The sequence below is a fragment of the Numenius arquata genome, chromosome 7 (assembly GCF_964106895.1).
Source record: "Numenius arquata chromosome 7, bNumArq3.hap1.1, whole genome shotgun sequence".
In the NCBI taxonomy this organism is placed as follows: domain Eukaryota; kingdom Metazoa; phylum Chordata; class Aves; order Charadriiformes; family Scolopacidae; genus Numenius; species Numenius arquata.
Genome location: NC_133582.1, coordinates 51,169,923 through 51,187,713, shown reverse-complemented (window position 1 = coordinate 51,187,713; position 17,791 = coordinate 51,169,923). Strand labels below are relative to the sequence as shown.

Below are 17,791 nucleotides of genomic sequence, written 5' to 3'. Positions count from 1 at the left end.
CAAACCTTAATGAGATTGAGTTTGACCACACACTCATGTACGCTGAGCTCCATGAAGTGAAAATTTTGGGTTAAACAAACAGAAAAGTGTTGTGTTAGCATTTAAGTATCCATGCAATATAGTAACTAAATCTATTCAAAAGAAAACAGCAGATAATTCAGATGTTTATTTTCATGAATTGCATTGATTTCAGTGAAAGCAATGATAGTCTGCATGGTATTTTAAAGAAAACACATGAAAAAAGTTACTAATCAAAAGAACACATTCTGGGATCACGCTAGTCTGTCCTGCTCCTCACATGTCACTTGCCAGCAGAATAGACTGATGGCATTAAAGAAAGCATAGGACAAACAGAAAGAATGATTTTTACACAGCAAGAAGCCTCCCCAGAACAGTTCACATGCAGGACTTAACTGAAAGAAGAATTTTTTTTTTTTTAACCAGGACTTCTTGAAAACAACAAAAAGTTGGACATTCCATTAATTAATTCCATTAATTAAGATTTAATTATTTTGCTTTTCTACTTCTCAGTAGTTTGCCATCAAGTATTTACACAGTTAAAGTCAGTGCAATTATGCAAAGTAGACAGACATATTTGTGCACCAGGATGCAGAGTTGTACATCATGAAAATACAACTGTGATAGCTGTTACGACTCTTCACAGCATAATATAAAAAAGAAAATGCTTCTAAAATTATGATTCTCAAGTGGCTAAAATATAAACTTTTGTTCCATCGTTCTGTATACCATACACAACCATCTTTATGCCTCTCTTATTTACTGTTCACCTCCTTACCTAATAAATTTAGGAATGCTAATTGCTTATCATGCTACAATCTAACAGGGAGAGATGACTTTAATATTTAGACTCCCACAGACCATAGCGGTATGAGAATTTGCTGCCAAGATGTTCACAACCTCAAGGGACAAGTTTATTAGTAAGTTCAGTGAAGCACTGTCTCAAGATTAAAAAAACAAAGGCAATCTAAATGTCCAGCCCAAAACTGGAGTCACTGAAGCAATTTTCTTTGCTGTTCAGAGTCTGTATCCAAACTATCAGCTTCAAGGCCCTTGCCCAGGTAAAAGACTACAATAGGAGAGGTCACAGAGCAATCTCGAGGTTTGGTGGGAAAATATCTCAAGAATCCAAAACCTAAGTAAGTATGCTTCTAAGACTGAAAACTTATTCCACAAAAGTCTGCAAATAGGCTGAATTGGTTGTATCTTCAGAATGTGCAATATGGGTTGCTTAGGTATATAGCAAACTAACATAAAGATATTGTAACAACAACATACGATCCAAAATACACACTTTAAAGCAACACAGATCCCCTGGAGGGGGATGCAAAAAATGTTCCAATCAAATGAAAAAACCCCATGTCTAGGTAACAAATGATACATACTTTAACTAAGAATAGAGAATACTGAGTTAGTGGAAAGATTAATATTGACTGGTAATTTTGAGGTCCAGTTTGAAGAAAGAATAAAAAAATTCAAAGCAAACAGTCTTTGTAGGATAGCTTACACAGCAGGAAAACTGTAAAGTGGTTCCTAATAACATTCCAGCAAAACTACGTTAGAGGACATTACACGCACGTTGTGAAGTCAAGCCTTCACAAGGTGAGAAATGCCAGGATGAAAGCAGTCTACTTAATTCCATCTCTTCTGCAAATATATTGCAACAGGTCAATTACAGCCACATACGAAATTTTTACATACATATTTACTGCTTGAAGGAGACTGCTGAATAAATAATATTTCTGAACAACATATTATTTTCTCATTGTTCAAAAAGAGGTCTTGCAAGTGCTTCTCAAACCTTGCTGTGCTAACGGATATTCTTTATTTTCTCCCTCATGCTCATCTATGATGACAAAATGTAACATACATCTGTCTCAAAGGAGAGATTTGATCTCCAGCTGAAACACAATAGATGAATTTTCCTTATCTTTATGAAATGGAGAGGATAAATACACTTAACCTCTGTTCCCCATCTTCCTATTAAGAGAGTTAAAAGAAAAGAATCTTAGCTTGTGCGTTTTCAGACACCTAGACCTGATTTCTCAGAGAAGAAGCTGGTGCAGCACTTCAGATACAGCTGTGAGTGCTCGCTCACTTTCCAAACCACAAAGATTTCAAAAACCCAGTATTCAGAAACGAGGAAGACTAAATTAGTGACTACTTTTTAAAGAGTCTGGTTTAACCTCCTTGCATAAAACCACAGCTTGCATGCAGGAATCTACAGATCAGTGTCCAAGTATAGCACAGCCTTAACATGCAGGCAGCAGTTTCTCATCCTGCAATTAATGCCCCTCTTCATTCATTCACTAACAAACACACCAACAACTGGTATCTGTGCCTCCTTCGCTGAACCAGCCCGACTCACTCCCTGTGAATTCCCAAGGCTGTGCTTCTACAGCCAGGCACAAAATGGAATTGAGCACATCAGCACAGCCAGGTTAGACTGACAGCACCCATACATTCCACAGCTTACAGAGCTTTTGATTTCATGACTACTTAATAAGTTTTTCTGTGTAAAGTAAATCCTGATTTTCATTAAACAAATTTTGTCTGAAATGTATCAATGCCCCCCCGTCTTCCTGAACAATCTGCAGACTCAGCTGCACCCCACAGCCTCTCTTCTACCCAACAGCTCAACTTTGGGCTATTCATAATAGTCCTAATAGCCCCAATTCTTAGTTCTTCACTTCCCTCCTCTTCTCCAATTTTTAATTTTTATTTTACACTTATCCCCAGGCTATGCGCCCAAATAGCACGACTAACCTTTCTTCCCCTCCTGCCATCCCTCAACCAGGATCTTCTTTCATGAACATCTGAACCAGAATCTCGCTCTTTCCCTAAGCCCTTTAGCAGAGAGAGTTATTTTCTTAATTTTTTTTGGTTTTTTGTTTGGTTTTGTTTTAATCACTGTCAAAACCCAAACGGAAAGAAATATCCTTGCCAGATCCAAGATTCCTTTTCAGAAGAAAGGGATCACTATGTATTTTCAAATCACCAGAACGTGGTTCTTTTCTTGGTAGGGAAAAACAGCACCTTCTCAGCAACATGTTAACTTTTCTGGACAAATTATCACTATATAATATTTCTATGAGAAATATATATATAAATATAAACAATGTGATATTAATTATAAGTATATATAATTATATAGACAGCATACATATATATATATATATATAACAAGAAGATTATATCTTGCTAAATCATTAACAAATGAAATTGTGCCTAGCGATTTCAATTGAAAGTCTAGAAGTGACTTCTACAATCTTAAAAGTGACATTCCTTAAAGCAAAATTTGTTGCTAAGTGTTGGAATGGGGGGGGTGGGGAGATGGACATAGCCAGCTTTGCACAGGTATGGTGTGCCATTAAGCAGACTAAAGATTAAAGTGGCTCTGTGGGACTGTTACAAGTTTTAATCTTTTTATTTAACCTTAGCAGTTCTGTATCATAAGTTCAGCCTCAAGGTGATGGCTAGATTTGTCCAAGATCAACTGCGTGTATCAGTCAGTGAAGTTTGGCTTTCAGATTTTGGGTTTAGTTTCTTGGCTTCCTACCTAATTTTTGTCTTTATTTTTTTGATCTTTTAAAAGACTGAAGTACACTCTTCTACAGAACTTGCACTTTGTCTTAGTACAAATAAATAAAAAAAAGACAAGATTTTAAAATTTTCAGCTGATCCTAATTATATTCTGTAGATTTAAGCCAACAGCAAAGGATACTTGAAAATAATATAACCAACTCCGTATGCTGTCTTCTACATTCAACTTTAATTGTTTTTCTGAAGGCCATTTCAGAAGCAAAGCAATGCTGCTAACATGTACCTAGAACACATACACTATTACTTCTTTACACTGGAGTTAAACTACCCAAAGCTGATAAAGCTACAAGTAAAAATAGCTCTAACTGAGAAACCTTTCTACAAAAAATATTTTAGAGCAGAACTACACAGTATTGTAACACTGATAAGTCTGGAACCCAAAACTTCAGTACAAACATCTTTAATTCCTAGTACATTAAATATCTCAATAAAATTTACACAAACTAAGATGTACATAAATATTTCTTTGGATGTGCATAGAGTTATTTCTTTTTTCCATTAACAGGAACAGAACATACCAGATAAAATAAGTAGTTCAATAATTTCTGCATCTCCCAGATAGGCAGCAGCATGTAAAGGGGTCCTTTTCTCATTATCCTGTGGTAAGAGGGGGGAAAAAAGGTTTTATTTAAAATAAAAAAGTATGTTTTAGCATTCTGCATGAGTTATGAAAAAAACACTGCATAAAAGTGCATCTTCCAAATACTGTACATTTTATATTTTAGAAAATACAATTACTCTAAAGACGTTAGCCACATTTACTAAGACAAACATGCTTCTCCCTAAGGAACTCTTAATACCTACACAGTCAACTAGTGTTTCCCCGACACACACAGATTGACAGATGCTGAGCACATCTGAAGATTAACCTGTCAGTTAAAAATCACCGTTCACTTGTCTCTAGAGACAGGAACTTGAGGCTGTCCTACATAGTTAAAAATGGTGTGTCACCTCCACGTGCAACCATTAGTGAGAAACATTTTCTTTGGAATTTTCAGCAGTTATTTTTTAAATAGAAAATAGAAAAGAAGCTGGAGCGAGTAGGAGCAAAAACAGTGAAATCCAAATCTCCACTGTTTTGTTTACTGTAGGTAAGCAAAGAGAAGGTAGAGCTGCCATTTATTTTGCAGAAAACACTCTGGAGGATGCAAGTGAGACCCAACACTTCCAATTAGTTCAAGCTGACCTAATGTCCTTTTGATGGTAGAAGTAGGTAACAGAGCTTAACCATACATAATATATACGGATGAAGATTCACTTTTGAAAGACTAGCCCAAATTTCTCAAATCTTTCAGGATCAGACCAATTTCCCAGTTTTTAATGAGAAAAATAAGATGACTTTCACATCCTAGTGAGTGACAGAAATGAAAAAGAATCAACCAGTTTGCTCTCTGAGGGAAGGATGTTGAGAACTTAGAAGAGAGATGGATCATCAGTCGGCATCATGGTTCTGGCCTAAGCTCCTCTTTGATGTCTAGCTCTTTTTAGAAGTTTCAAATGCACCAGCAGTAGGGGGATCAAGATAATCATCAGCATGGAATTTTAAGTGGCAAGACACTTCTATTAATTCAACTGTTGTGTCAAAACTATGGTAAAATTAATGCACATTTTAATTGATAATTTATTGCGAAAAGCATTCCTCTCCCTTGCCAAAATAACCTTATTCGGTGAATCTCTACTTAAGAGCTCGCAGCACACAAGAAGACAATTCAAGAAGAAGTTCATGGCAGGAGAGATCTGATAGCAAAACTACAGCTGAGACCCAAGAAGTCACTCTGAAAACATAAGACAATTTCAGAATGTAGGACATTCAACCCCCTCCCCCAGACGACACCACACACACACACTACTCCCTGTTTAGTCCCTGCTCAAAAAAAAGTCGAAGTTAAACAATCACCATCTTGTTAATGTTTCCTAACATCACTTTTTTAACTACCCACAAGCAATTCAAAATTCAGTAGCGCAAACCTGCCATCGACGCACCTTGAATAAGGAATCAATGCTACTTACTTATCACTAACACCACAGTTCCATCACTCGCCGGTATGGCTCAATTGCAGATTACACATTTATGACAAAAAAAAAAAAAAAAAAAAAAAAAAAAGACCCTGCCACTGAGGACCTGCTATCTAGGAGGAAAAAAGTAAATAAATGACAGACAGGAAGCACAAGGGGAAAAAAGTAATACACATATTAAAGTTGCTTCCCCAGGCCAAAAGGCAGTGAAGACCAGCCAGCAACAAAAATCAGTTTTCACTCCTCCAGTCCGGAGGAGCTGAGCTACTACAGGTAGCAACTTTGCAACCCCATTTAACCCTTTAATAATGCTAAAGGGCCTATAACCAACAGTTTAAGGAACACAGAAAGAGTATGATATTGTACTGTCTGCAATTTCATTGTAGAATTAGAGAAAATAAGACGGGTCCTGGGTACATCCTGTAGAGACACTACTCACACAGGAACACGAGTAAAAACTGCATTCCCCACTTAAAGGGCAACTCATTATCAAAAATTTCCATCACATTTGTTGTGGTGTTGGTTTTGGTTAGGTTGGTTTTTTTTAACATCTCAGCAACAGAAGTCATGCAAGTAATCCCATTGTTGGTTTGTGGTGGGGTGTTGTGTGTGAGGTTGTGGGTGTGGGGTTTAGTTGGTGGATGCTTTTTTTTTTTTTGGGGGGGGGGGTTGTTGTTTGTTTGGTTTTGTGTGTTGTGTTTTTTTGTTTGTTTGTGTGTTTTTTTTTTTTTTTAATGTGGTTGGACTCGATGATCTCAAAGGTCCCTTCCAACCACTAAGATTCTGTGATTCTGTAACCAATCTGATACAGCCAATCCAAAATCTTCCAATAAAATGGTGGCGAGAAGGGAGCTGTTTGTGTAGAAAAATGCTAATCACTGAGCTAATGACTAACTGAATTTGAGCCACGCTTCTCTAAAAACCCAACTTCTACTAATGGGAAATGTTGAGCATCCTGACACCACCAAGACAGGAACATGAAAGCATCTCAAACACAAGCAACGTTTCCACTCCAGCACTCCTGTGTTTCCAAGCTGCGTGTTTCCAGTCATGCAAATATTTCAGCTTTGCTGCTCTTAAGCTGACAGCTTGGAAACACTCAAAGCCCAACTCCCAGTTCCGCAGCAGGGAGTACAAACTGGGAGGTTAGGTGCGCAGGAGGCTGGTGGAGGCTGCCCTGCTCTACAGCACCAGGGCATAGCCCTGCTGGGATGCTCATGGCTTGTCATCTTCTGGGTCAACTCCAGAGCTTGGTATTTCAACAATCCCAAGCCCCAGGGTCTCTATTGACCACACATATTCTGCACGCTGAGGGTGCTTGGGCAGAAGCCCTGACTTTTTTTTCCCGCCTCTAGTTTCACAGCTAGCGCTTTTTGATGCTTCCAAACATTTTTACTTTTTTTTTTTTTTACTTAACTTCTCTGTGAGAAAGTTTTTGGCTTAGTATCTAAAAACCTGGTTTTCAGAACTTCTTACAAAAGCATAAATGCTGCATTCAGCAAGTTCCCATCAGTATGCACAAGTCTTTGCTTCCATGAAAAGAAAATTCTGATTTTGTTCCATCTCATGTCTTACGTTTTATTAGTGAATTTTAATAAATGAAATCTGAGTAAAATTAAAGAAAATTCTGTGTTTTAAATGCTACTAAAGCACTGTTATACAGATCGACTACTTTTTATTAAAAACAGTAATCATTTGATGAACAAATTTGATCTGCAAATACAAACTACTGTATATAAAGCATTACTTTAAATAACACCAATCAAGCTTTCGGTTTTAACAAGCACCTTTGGAAGCAGACATCTTGCAGCACTGATATATCACACTAATATAAATCCTGGCCCTAGTGTTGTTCCTTTAATTTCATAAACTTAAATGACACTAAAAAAAAAAACATTTCAAGAGAGGAGGGGTTTTGTACATAAAAGTGACTGTTACACAGAATGGAAAAATCTAACACTGCTGATACTATTTAATTCCAAATATCACAGTATTTAACACAGAAAAGCAACATGTTGTGCCAGCTTCATTTTCCAATTCAAAAATCTGCAAGGCAAATGGGACTATTACAACTCTAAATCAGCTGTAATGTTAATAAAGAAACGCATCATCCTAACTGCATTAGGCAGGTTTTACACAGTTGAAAGAGAATGTTGGTATTCCAGTACAAACAACAAAGAAATTTATATTCCTAATAAGAAACTCCAAAGTTTAATTCCAGATATTGGTCAATGCCGTCCACAAACTATGAAGCAACAGAAGGGCTCAGTCCTTAGAGAATCAGTTTTCAGAATGATGATTCTGTGTCACAAAACCCCAAACGTCATATTTATGTGTGCCTTTGGATTGCACAGCATGAAAAACATACGATCCTTCCATTCACGGTAGTTCCACTTCTCAAGTTTCCCAAACATTTCATCTACACAGGAGTTTCTATAAGGATTGTGACACGATAAATGCATAGAAGAAAGCCTTATGACTCCGTTAGAACCAAATGTGGAGTAAAGTGACCGGGATAGCGGTGCTACGAGCTCCTTCATAATGCCTTTAACCTACAACAAGGGTAATGCTAACTTTGTTTCATTTTACCTTAAACATGGGCTTTAGCTGTTTTGCTGGTTATTTCATGGATCAAAACTTCTACAGTGGACAAATCTATGGCTAATGTAAACACACAGCATTCAAATCTACCTCTTTTTAAAGCAGCAAGCATCTTTTGAGATATAACAATTTATTCCTGGTTTGGGTTCTATCTGAGCAATTGATTTAGAATGAGTACATACAACTACAGAGAGTTTTAAGACGCCAGATGCCTTAAATATGTACTGTTATCCCGTACATATCCAGTAAGACTGACGTAACCTGACTATGGCTTCCTCTAGAGTATATCAGAATATAACTTCAATTAGCCTTTCAAATAGTTCAACATCTACTGATCCGAAATCTTTGAATTAAAGCACTTTTTGGAAAAGCATGAATGCAACTTCCCTCTTCAGAAAAACTCCTCTTTATCCAATCTGCTCTTCAAAACCAAATTTTGCAATAACAATTTAAAAATACTCTCCTTATTTCGTGATCACACTTGCAAAACATCATTTAATAGGTGTTTTCTGCTGTATCACTTGTCAGCTGTCTGCTTCAATACCATCTGTTCCTGGCAGAAATCAACCCTAAATACACCATCATAAATCTTGAAAGAGCTTCAATTCCAACTTACCCTGTTGGATACAGTATCTTTAATAAATATGTCTCGTAAGTGAAACTACTTTTAAATATAACACTTAGTGTATTTTCCAGGTAGGTTAGAGAGGGGACTATTCAGCCAGCATGATTTCTGACTCCTGGGTTCACAGATAATGTATAACAACAAAATACTTCCAATTCTTTCATAGTGTCCAACACCACAGAGGTCTCTCCCGGTGCAAAGGCCCAGGGATACAGAGAGTCACTAAAACACTGATTTTTATTTGCAGATTTTTCTATAGTTTTTAGAATTATCACTTTGTAAGGCAGAATAACTAAGTAATTTTTTTGTTCCTCCACAAAAAAATAACACATTTAAGTATTTGGCTTTTACTTTCCAACTTTAAACTTCACAAAACTTTAGTTTCAGTACATAATTCTTCTTAAAAACATAACTTCACTACAACTTGAAAACTGGTTGTATAGCTGTCAACTGAAAGTAGAAGAAAAATATTGTGTCAGGCTTTCAAAACTTGAAATCTGTGACAAATCCATTTCATATCCCTACCTTAAGTGCAATTAACTGCTATTTCTTTCAATTTCCCCCGTTCTTCTAAACTTAATTTTCAGAACTTCACATTGTCAAAAAATTAACAAATTTCTAACTAATTTTGGGTAACAATTTTTAGAAGCAGACCTTTATTTCCTCACCACATTTCAAATTTAAAATGCAGCTCCAATATAGCGAGCAAGCCTAACAAGCTAATATAAGGGTCTTCTGCATGCTTAAAAACAGGAAGAAAGCATGCCGTTGACCACAAAAATAATACATATTACACAGCTAACCACAAAGTATCCTTTGAAGCCAGATGATAGGTACATCGTAGTTGAAATTACTAGATTTGTCATGCTGACTCCATTAATTTCTTGAACGAATGCTCATGCTATTTGCATAAACACTTGTACTCCATTTGAAAGAAACATTTTTTGAAAGCCCAATACTAAACTTTCACTAATAGGACTTTATCACCGCACATTACATTTCAGGACATATCCTCTTCATGTCATCTATTAGGACTGAACAAATCTAGACTTCCAAGCAATCACAAAAGACTGAGGAGGAACCTTTGCCCTCTAGCTCATTACGACAGCGGCAAGCAATGACTCCAGAGACCTTTTCTTGCAGGAGAAAAGAAGTGTGTTCAGCAACGAGGGTCACTTCAGCTGTAATCTGCCAAACCCCAGTGTTGTTTCTAGTTAAGATCTTCAGTACCAATTTAATAGTGTGTGCTCTTTGACTTGATTCCGGGTAACAACAATAAAAACTCACACTGTGGATTAAACCACTAAATCATTTTCTTGTGAGTGTCACAGTAGCTTGTGGAGACACCAAAAACATTAGATAGCAGTGATAGGTATACAGTAGAAAATAAGAGGTAATTAAAAAAAAAAAAAGGTAAGTCAGAAAAGAACTACAAAGCAACCTGGAAAAAGTCCCAAGAGCACCACTTTAGGAAAGACCAAAGAGTTTGTACAAACATATAAATGTCACTCTAGGCATGCACGTTTCTCAAAAGCACAAGCTCACAACTTTCTGAATTGCCACCAAAAAAATTTAAATAAAATAATAATACTAATAATATCGCGCAACCAGGTAAATTTTAGAGTATCTACACTGACACACAAAGCAACTGGCAAGCACAGTACATTTAGGATGTGAGAAGAAGAGACTATTAGCTACGTAACTGCAAAGGAGACACTGACCCTCCTCTCCAAAATTTGATTTTTCCAAAATCAAACGCTCAGCAACTGCAAATGGACAAAGCATAGAGCTGTTCCGGATTTGCATATGGGCATATTTCAGAACCCAGACAGACGTTTAGCTGGAATCTCGGTGAATGGGCAAAAGAGGGAAGAACCCATGCTGAGTGGCATTAAAAACTACAGAAAAGGACAATCCGATCTATTCTGATTTTGTCACTAACAGCAGTGATAAAAGGCTAAGAAATTTGGCTACAAAAACTTTTATAGCTGTATCCACATTTCCACCATGAGAAATGAATGAACAAGAGCAGAATGAACACTGGGTCAGGAAACCTCCTTCCCTGGGACAATAACATATCTGCCACGGTGAGAGTTTTAGAGGAAAAAAAAGCAAGTATCACAGACACATTCTAATTTGCAGTTTTAGAGTCTATTAACAACGGTGACCAACGGTAACGCACTTCTTAACAGAACAGCTGTCCCTTCCCTTTCTGGCTATTGGAACACCCCAGGAAATCGTGTTTCTTCCCTGACATGAAACCTGGAATGTACCTGAAGTCTTACAGGAAAATAGCAGGTCAAACATTTGAGTTTTATCTTTACCTAGAGGAGAGCAGAATGACACTATCTGTCACACACCATTCCACATTACAGGGACACAAAGATGAATAGGAATCCCCACCAAGGAGGAGGCAGGGAAGAATTCACATTGCCTGGCTTTTGCAATCCCCAAAGCATCCTCATTTGACTGGATGCTTCTGGGCATTTTTAAAATGGAATTTCTGCGATTGCATTTGAAGTTCAAGTTCACAGAACACCACTAAAACCCATAGAAAATAATTTACTTCCCATTCAGCTAATGATTATTTGATTCTACTCAAATAACAAATCTAAAACTGATAAAACACTCATCATATATATTATAGTGCCATACTATATTGGAATATTCACTTATATTCAATCACCTCTTATTAAAAACTCATTTTAAAAAAAACAAGATAGCTCAGCTGTATCTTTCTAGTATTTCTGTTTTTAAGTAACACCTGGAAATACCTTTAAGAATAATTGCACAAATAATCAAGAATTCAAGTTACATGAGCAAACATCAGATGCCAAAGTACTCTTGTCCAAAAGGCTCTCCGGTCTTTAATACTGGCACTCAGTAGAACAACTTGACAGCAAAGGGATGGGAGAAAATCTGCTGGTTTAAATTTTATTGAATCCCAAACTTTAATGTCCATAGGAATTTCTTTTACCCAAAGTATAAAGGCTAGGATTCCTTGTGAGTGAACTCAAGCATCCATTTGGGTATCGGATAAGGACCTGAATAACTGAGTAGGACTTGCGAGCTGCTCCCTTTCACTAGAAGTTCCAACATCAAGAATCTGGTCCTATTTATAAAGGCTACTGAATTCTCGCCCAATCCATGAAACAGAGCTATTCTCTACTGTTTGATAAAAGCAACTTGATCTCACAATGCAGCTGAGACATTTTGGATGTATCTTCCTTCCTTTAACTTGGGAATTAAAACAGAGCAACTTTTAGGGTCAGGAATATTTGTTAATATACTAGATCATTTGGGTGTGACAGAGACATCAAAAAAAAAAACCACCATTAAAATAAAAAAATATCCACCTACCTCTATAGCATTCAAAACTATGCTACACTTTAAAAACTGTATACAATAATATTGCATTAAATAATACTTTCCCTTGGCTTTACCCTTCCCAAATGCCAAGTATACGGCTTGTAAACATCTACCTGGCACAGATGGCAGGAAAAAAAACCCAGCTCTTAATCAGAATGCAGTTGCTGATACGAAAACCGATAAATAACTCAAACTATTTTTGAAAGAAGTACATCGGGATGTGAAAAGGATGAATTTTCCATAATGAGAGCACACGGATGTGGAGCACATTGCGTAACCCGGCCTGTGCCAGCAGAGTGGGATGAAGGAGGGACAGTGACTGCCTCGTCCTGTGCCGTCATCTCTCTGTAGTACTTGAGGACACAAATAAGAAAACATGCCAAGAGAGAAAACAGTACAATACAGGCTCTGTTTGTGCTCCAGTGAAAGATCACACCACACTAGGTAAGGTATGCACATCTCCATCCCAGTTTAAATCCACCACATTACGTTCAGGCCAATGACACTTTTGTTGAGAAAAGCTGGGGTTTCTGCCTTTTTCATTGCAAAGGCTAACGCTAGAACGACAACCTTATACACGTCTGCTGTAAATCAGGTACTTGTCTCACTAACTGCATTGTCTTAGTGACAGGAAAAGATGTGGTTTTCAGCTTGTGTGTTTAATGTGAGCACCTCTTCTTGGAGCAAGCAAAAACATTTTGCTTCTGTGTGTGTTAAGTTAAATAGCTTCATAAAGTGAGGTCATCTCGCCGCAATACGCAATGTCCAACTGTTAAGATACCCTTGCGCTACTCTAAACACCTAACTCAAAGCACCACAAAACACAATTCATGCCAATACAGAAACAAATTGTTAGACAAGTAAAATCCCGCAGAATATGTCTATTCTGAAGAATGAAGATGCGAGTCAAAACCCTCTCCACCCAACAATAAGTGTCTGCAACAGATAACACAGTCCCCAAACCTATCACAAAAGAAACCCAACAGAAAGCCTCTACCAGCGAGGATCAAAACTCCTGGTAACCTTAAGATCAAAGTATTTCATTTGCACTATTCCTTAGGCTAAGTGGAGAGGGGATAAGCTTAGAAGATAACTGTCATTAAAGTGACTAAAGAAAGACGTTTGCACTCCTTTAAGACAGTAAGTCAGCATCATCTAATTTATTTATAAGTTACCATAATTACATATACTGTATGCATATAACTAGTGCAAATGCAAATAAAAGCTGAAATGAAATTAATGATTGGAAAAGATGATAATAAAGTAGGACTTTATTAAAGACTGAAGAGAGAACAGGATTCCACTGGTTTTGGAGATGGAAAGGTACTGGTTGATATAATAGGCCTGAGAAAATTCACCTCAAACTCCATATTCCAGACAGACATTGTATCTGAACTTCTGGGGCCTACTCTTGAGCAAGGACTCGGAGATCCCTCACTGCAAAAGGAACTTCCAGCTCATCTGTCCTCAGACAGGACACCAGTATGAGCCTTTCCAGGCACCACAGCTACTCCACCAACAGCCCACAAGAGCCATCCTCCTTGGGCATAGGAATAGCCCTCCCTACAATATATAGCAAACAAATGAGAAACACTTCCCCAGTTTTGAATATAACCCATCCTTTGTTAGGGTAGATTTAAGGAACTTAAAGATATATCTACCTTGTGTAGAACCCATGTACAAGGGCCAAATAGTACAAAGGAAATGATGGTGTTTACTGATAGTGCATTAGATATTCCACAATAGATATGCAAGACACCTTTAACCACTTGGCAAGTGAAGAAAATTGTCTTGTTCAAAGGTATGTTGCGTATGCATAAAGAGTTTTCCCCCCAAAAGTTATTGCAAATACTCAGCAAATTCAAACCCTATCTTGCTATTATCAGCTATGCATTCTTTAAGGACTGTGTCAACGTTGGAGCTTAATGCACATTAAGTCTCCTGAGCTTTTGTCTTCTCTCTGCTCTTTCAGTGGGGATGTTCTGTTCTCAAATACCAGCCCCTTGCGTGACAGGCACAGCAACTGCCAGAGTAACCCCAGTAAGCTCTAACTATTCAAGACCTTGCCTCTAGCTTGTTTTGTAAAAGCAGCAGGAAATGCAGAACTTCAATTATGCTTTGAAGGTTACAGTCTTAAGTAACACGGCAAATCACACATGATCTACAAAATCATTATCACTTTGAGTCTCCAGTGTGATTCAATCCCAAAGTTCTTGAAACGCATTTCAATTTGATCTAATTATTCATGGTTCTCTACATCAATGCCGATTTTTCAATGTTAAAGAAGTAACAATGACCAAAACAAAACCTGTCTGTCAAAACCCCAATTACTGTAAAACAAATTCAGCGTACAGCCAATACGGTAAAAACACTGCCATGCAGACATCCAAGCTTGTTTGCCCAGTTTAGCAAACAGTGTAACTGTATTAGCCTAGTACTAGATGAGCTTACTAGATCTGATGAGAAGGAGCATATATTGGCCTGAGTAACACAGCACACTAATATTAAGTCTCTAACGAGTATTTCTCATTCTCTGTACAAGGCAGCACCATGTCATGTAAGTCTCTTCTTTTCAGAGAGTTTTGCCCTTTCCAATGGTAAGTTTTTGAGAGCTACCGACCACAGAATCCACTGTGCCAAGTAGCAAACTGCTGATGTTAGCCAGAGGACCTTCTAACTCTATTGAGGGTTTGTCTGTATCTCTCTTATTAGAGTGATAATTCAATACATCTGAAAATCTCATTTGCACAGGCTAAATACAGTGCTAGCGACATGAAGCAAGGAATTATTCCTCTTTGGACTGGCAAGGTTCTCTCATAAAAGTTTCAATTCCAAAAAAAAAAAAAAACAAAAAAACCCCCTCATTATACAGATCTGTACTTAAAACATTCTGAATACATTTCTACACCCGAAGAGGAACTCAACACCATTTGGACGTGCTTTTTACTGAAGCTGAAAAGTATGATTCACTTTCTAAACCACCAAAAAGGAAATAAGATATCTGATTATTCATTACAGATGACATGCTTGGAAAACATTCCACAGTAATGAACAGGAAATCAACAACTTTAAAAGTTAAGCAACAGTAAATAACTGCTACATTGTGAATTTAAATCTTTAGTAGCTGGTGGGGACTCTTTACAATATACAACTTGCTGCAAGTTTCCACAACACTCTGAAGAATTAGGTCTCCAAAGCTCTCAGTTTCTGGAATCAATCATGCTTCAGATCCTTTAGAAGTGGAAGAAGCTTTCCTATAGGAAAGACTTCCCTGCATTCCCTGCAGCAAAGTTTCTTCTTATCCCTTCAGATACGTAACATTAATATTAATGTTTTTAAGAACTGACTTAATTCTTTACCAAAATAACCCCTGGACATTCCCATATGGTAATGCTGAACTGTATCCACTCGCTTAAAAAAACCTCACTAATCTCAAGCATGTTTAGTGAGATGTTTTATAAGCTAACTTTGTATCTTGTTAATAAAAAAACCTTACACATGCCATTCACACAATGTCCTTCTAAAACCCAACTCCTAAATCTTCTCGCATACGAACTACTTCAGCACCACATTAAACCTGATGTGTGGCCGTGAATTCCGAGCAGGCAGAACTGGCTCCTCTCTGCATGGGACCACAAACACTCTCCCAAGAAATAGGAGCCTTCACAGAATTTTCCTACTATTCTTTAGATGTAAGGAAATTTCAATGAAGTGAACATTTCATAAAGCAAGAGTCTCATGACTCATCAGTTATCAGGCTGGTCACACAGGAAATGGGGGTTCCTGTTTGTGGTGGAAAAATTAAGAAAGTTTACTACCAAGACTATCTAGAAGCAGAAAGCAATCCAGTACATTGACATGCACATTGGACAAACGTCTAAGCAAATGCTTAAGGAGAAAGAAACATCTTGCTCTTGTTCTACGGCTGTATTTTATTTTATTTTTATTTTAGAAGTCCAAGGGCAAACAGGATGGAGAAGATGAGTGCTACCATTAGTCTCTGAGATTATTTTATATATATATATATATATATGTGTGTGTGTGTGTGTGTGTGAAAAATGTATTTTCTTCTCTCCCATACGTATGAAAAATATATTTACATATACCTCATGCAAAGTGAAAAACATACCAAATTAAATAAAGCCATTAACTATTTAAAATGCCTCCATCTAATGACAAAAGCTCTCTCAATTCTTATTAGATGGTAACATAAATTCTTCAATAAACAGTTAGCAGTGGAAATGTCTGAAGGAACACTCAACTTATATTTTATGATTTATGCCCATCCCGACTTCGCCTGCTCTCTGCGAGGTCCCACTGTTCCCCTTTTGCCCAATACAAGATTCCTCAGCCTCTGCTCCAGCACCTGAAGCTGGTTCCAGGCAGAGGCTGCCTGGCAGGAGAGGCTGCACTGAGTCAAGGGCTGTGCTTCTCAGCGCTGGTTATTAACTGAAGACATTCTCATTATTAGTATTTGTTTATACAGGAACTTTTTATTTCCTCTCTGACCTCCTACAGTGATTTCAAAGGACTGTTCTCACTGTCTACTCATTATATGCTTACTGTGATTAGCATTAGATAAGCTAACATTTTAAAATATATTACACACACACTCCACGTATAACTTGCATGCGTATATATATAGGCACACACACGTACATGTATGTCTTCTCAATATACAGTTCTTATTTGCAGGGAAACTCACAGCAAGTCACTGTGCTTAATCCAAACGATGAAACTGAATTAAAATAACTAGTGCCAAACTCAAAGTTGTAACTCATCTTATGTTCTCATCATACTGAAAAGTCTTTCATACCTACAAATATCTGTAATTTTATCCCCTCAATTTGCTACACTCTAAATTGGACAGAAAAACAGATTACAAATAATGCTCAACGAAGCAGAAACCTGCCTAGTGAGAAAAAAAAAACACCTCAAAGTTTAACAGAATTTGAAATAGATAAATCATTTGAAAAATTAGCAAGCAGTTTTAAAACTATTTTTGCTGTAGATCCGATTAATAAAACCTGAAGCTGTAAATCTTGAGAATCACACTAGCTATAACTAGTACATTATAAAAGATGTGAAACTACAATTTGTCCTCATTCTAGATCTCTCTGAGAATAAAAGTGTTCTTAATAGGGGAAAACATGCAAATATTTCTATGTACTTTATTAATACATCAAAATCACAATTTTTACTAAATATTTCTTTGCTATGATTAGCAACTCAAGATACCACATTTTTGGATAGAAAGTCTTAAATTTAAGATTGTTTTTAATAGGTCTAAATTGTGTGCTCCTCCAAGATATTATTACAACTACTTATTCACATTCTCAGTTTAGACAGTGCAAATTACAATAATTACAGGGTCTCTTTATTAAATGCTCACCTGCAACTGGAAATTAGCAAAAGACTGATACTTTTAAAAAAGAAAAACATATGCCAGATGGAATGACCACAACTAAGAGAGGATAAGTTCATACCCTGCCATATTAAGATAAGAACTAAAACATAAATAAATTGTACTCTTCAGAATATTTTACTATTTTCTGGATG

The 17,791-nt window shown here is 37.0% G+C and overlaps 1 protein-coding gene across 3 annotated transcripts in view; it reads right to left on the bottom strand.

Annotated features, from left to right (window-relative positions):
- The window catches only part of ANKRD28 (ankyrin repeat domain 28), a 124,139-nt gene that overhangs the window by 51,762 nt on the left and 54,586 nt on the right, over positions 1-17,791 (bottom strand). For all 3 annotated transcript variants that reach the window (XM_074150922.1, XM_074150921.1, XM_074150920.1), the window contains exon 3: positions 4,140-4,218. In XM_074150922.1, the coding sequence (XP_074007023.1) occupies positions 4,140-4,218 (79 nt within the window). The remainder of the gene's footprint in view (positions 1-4,139; positions 4,219-17,791) is intronic.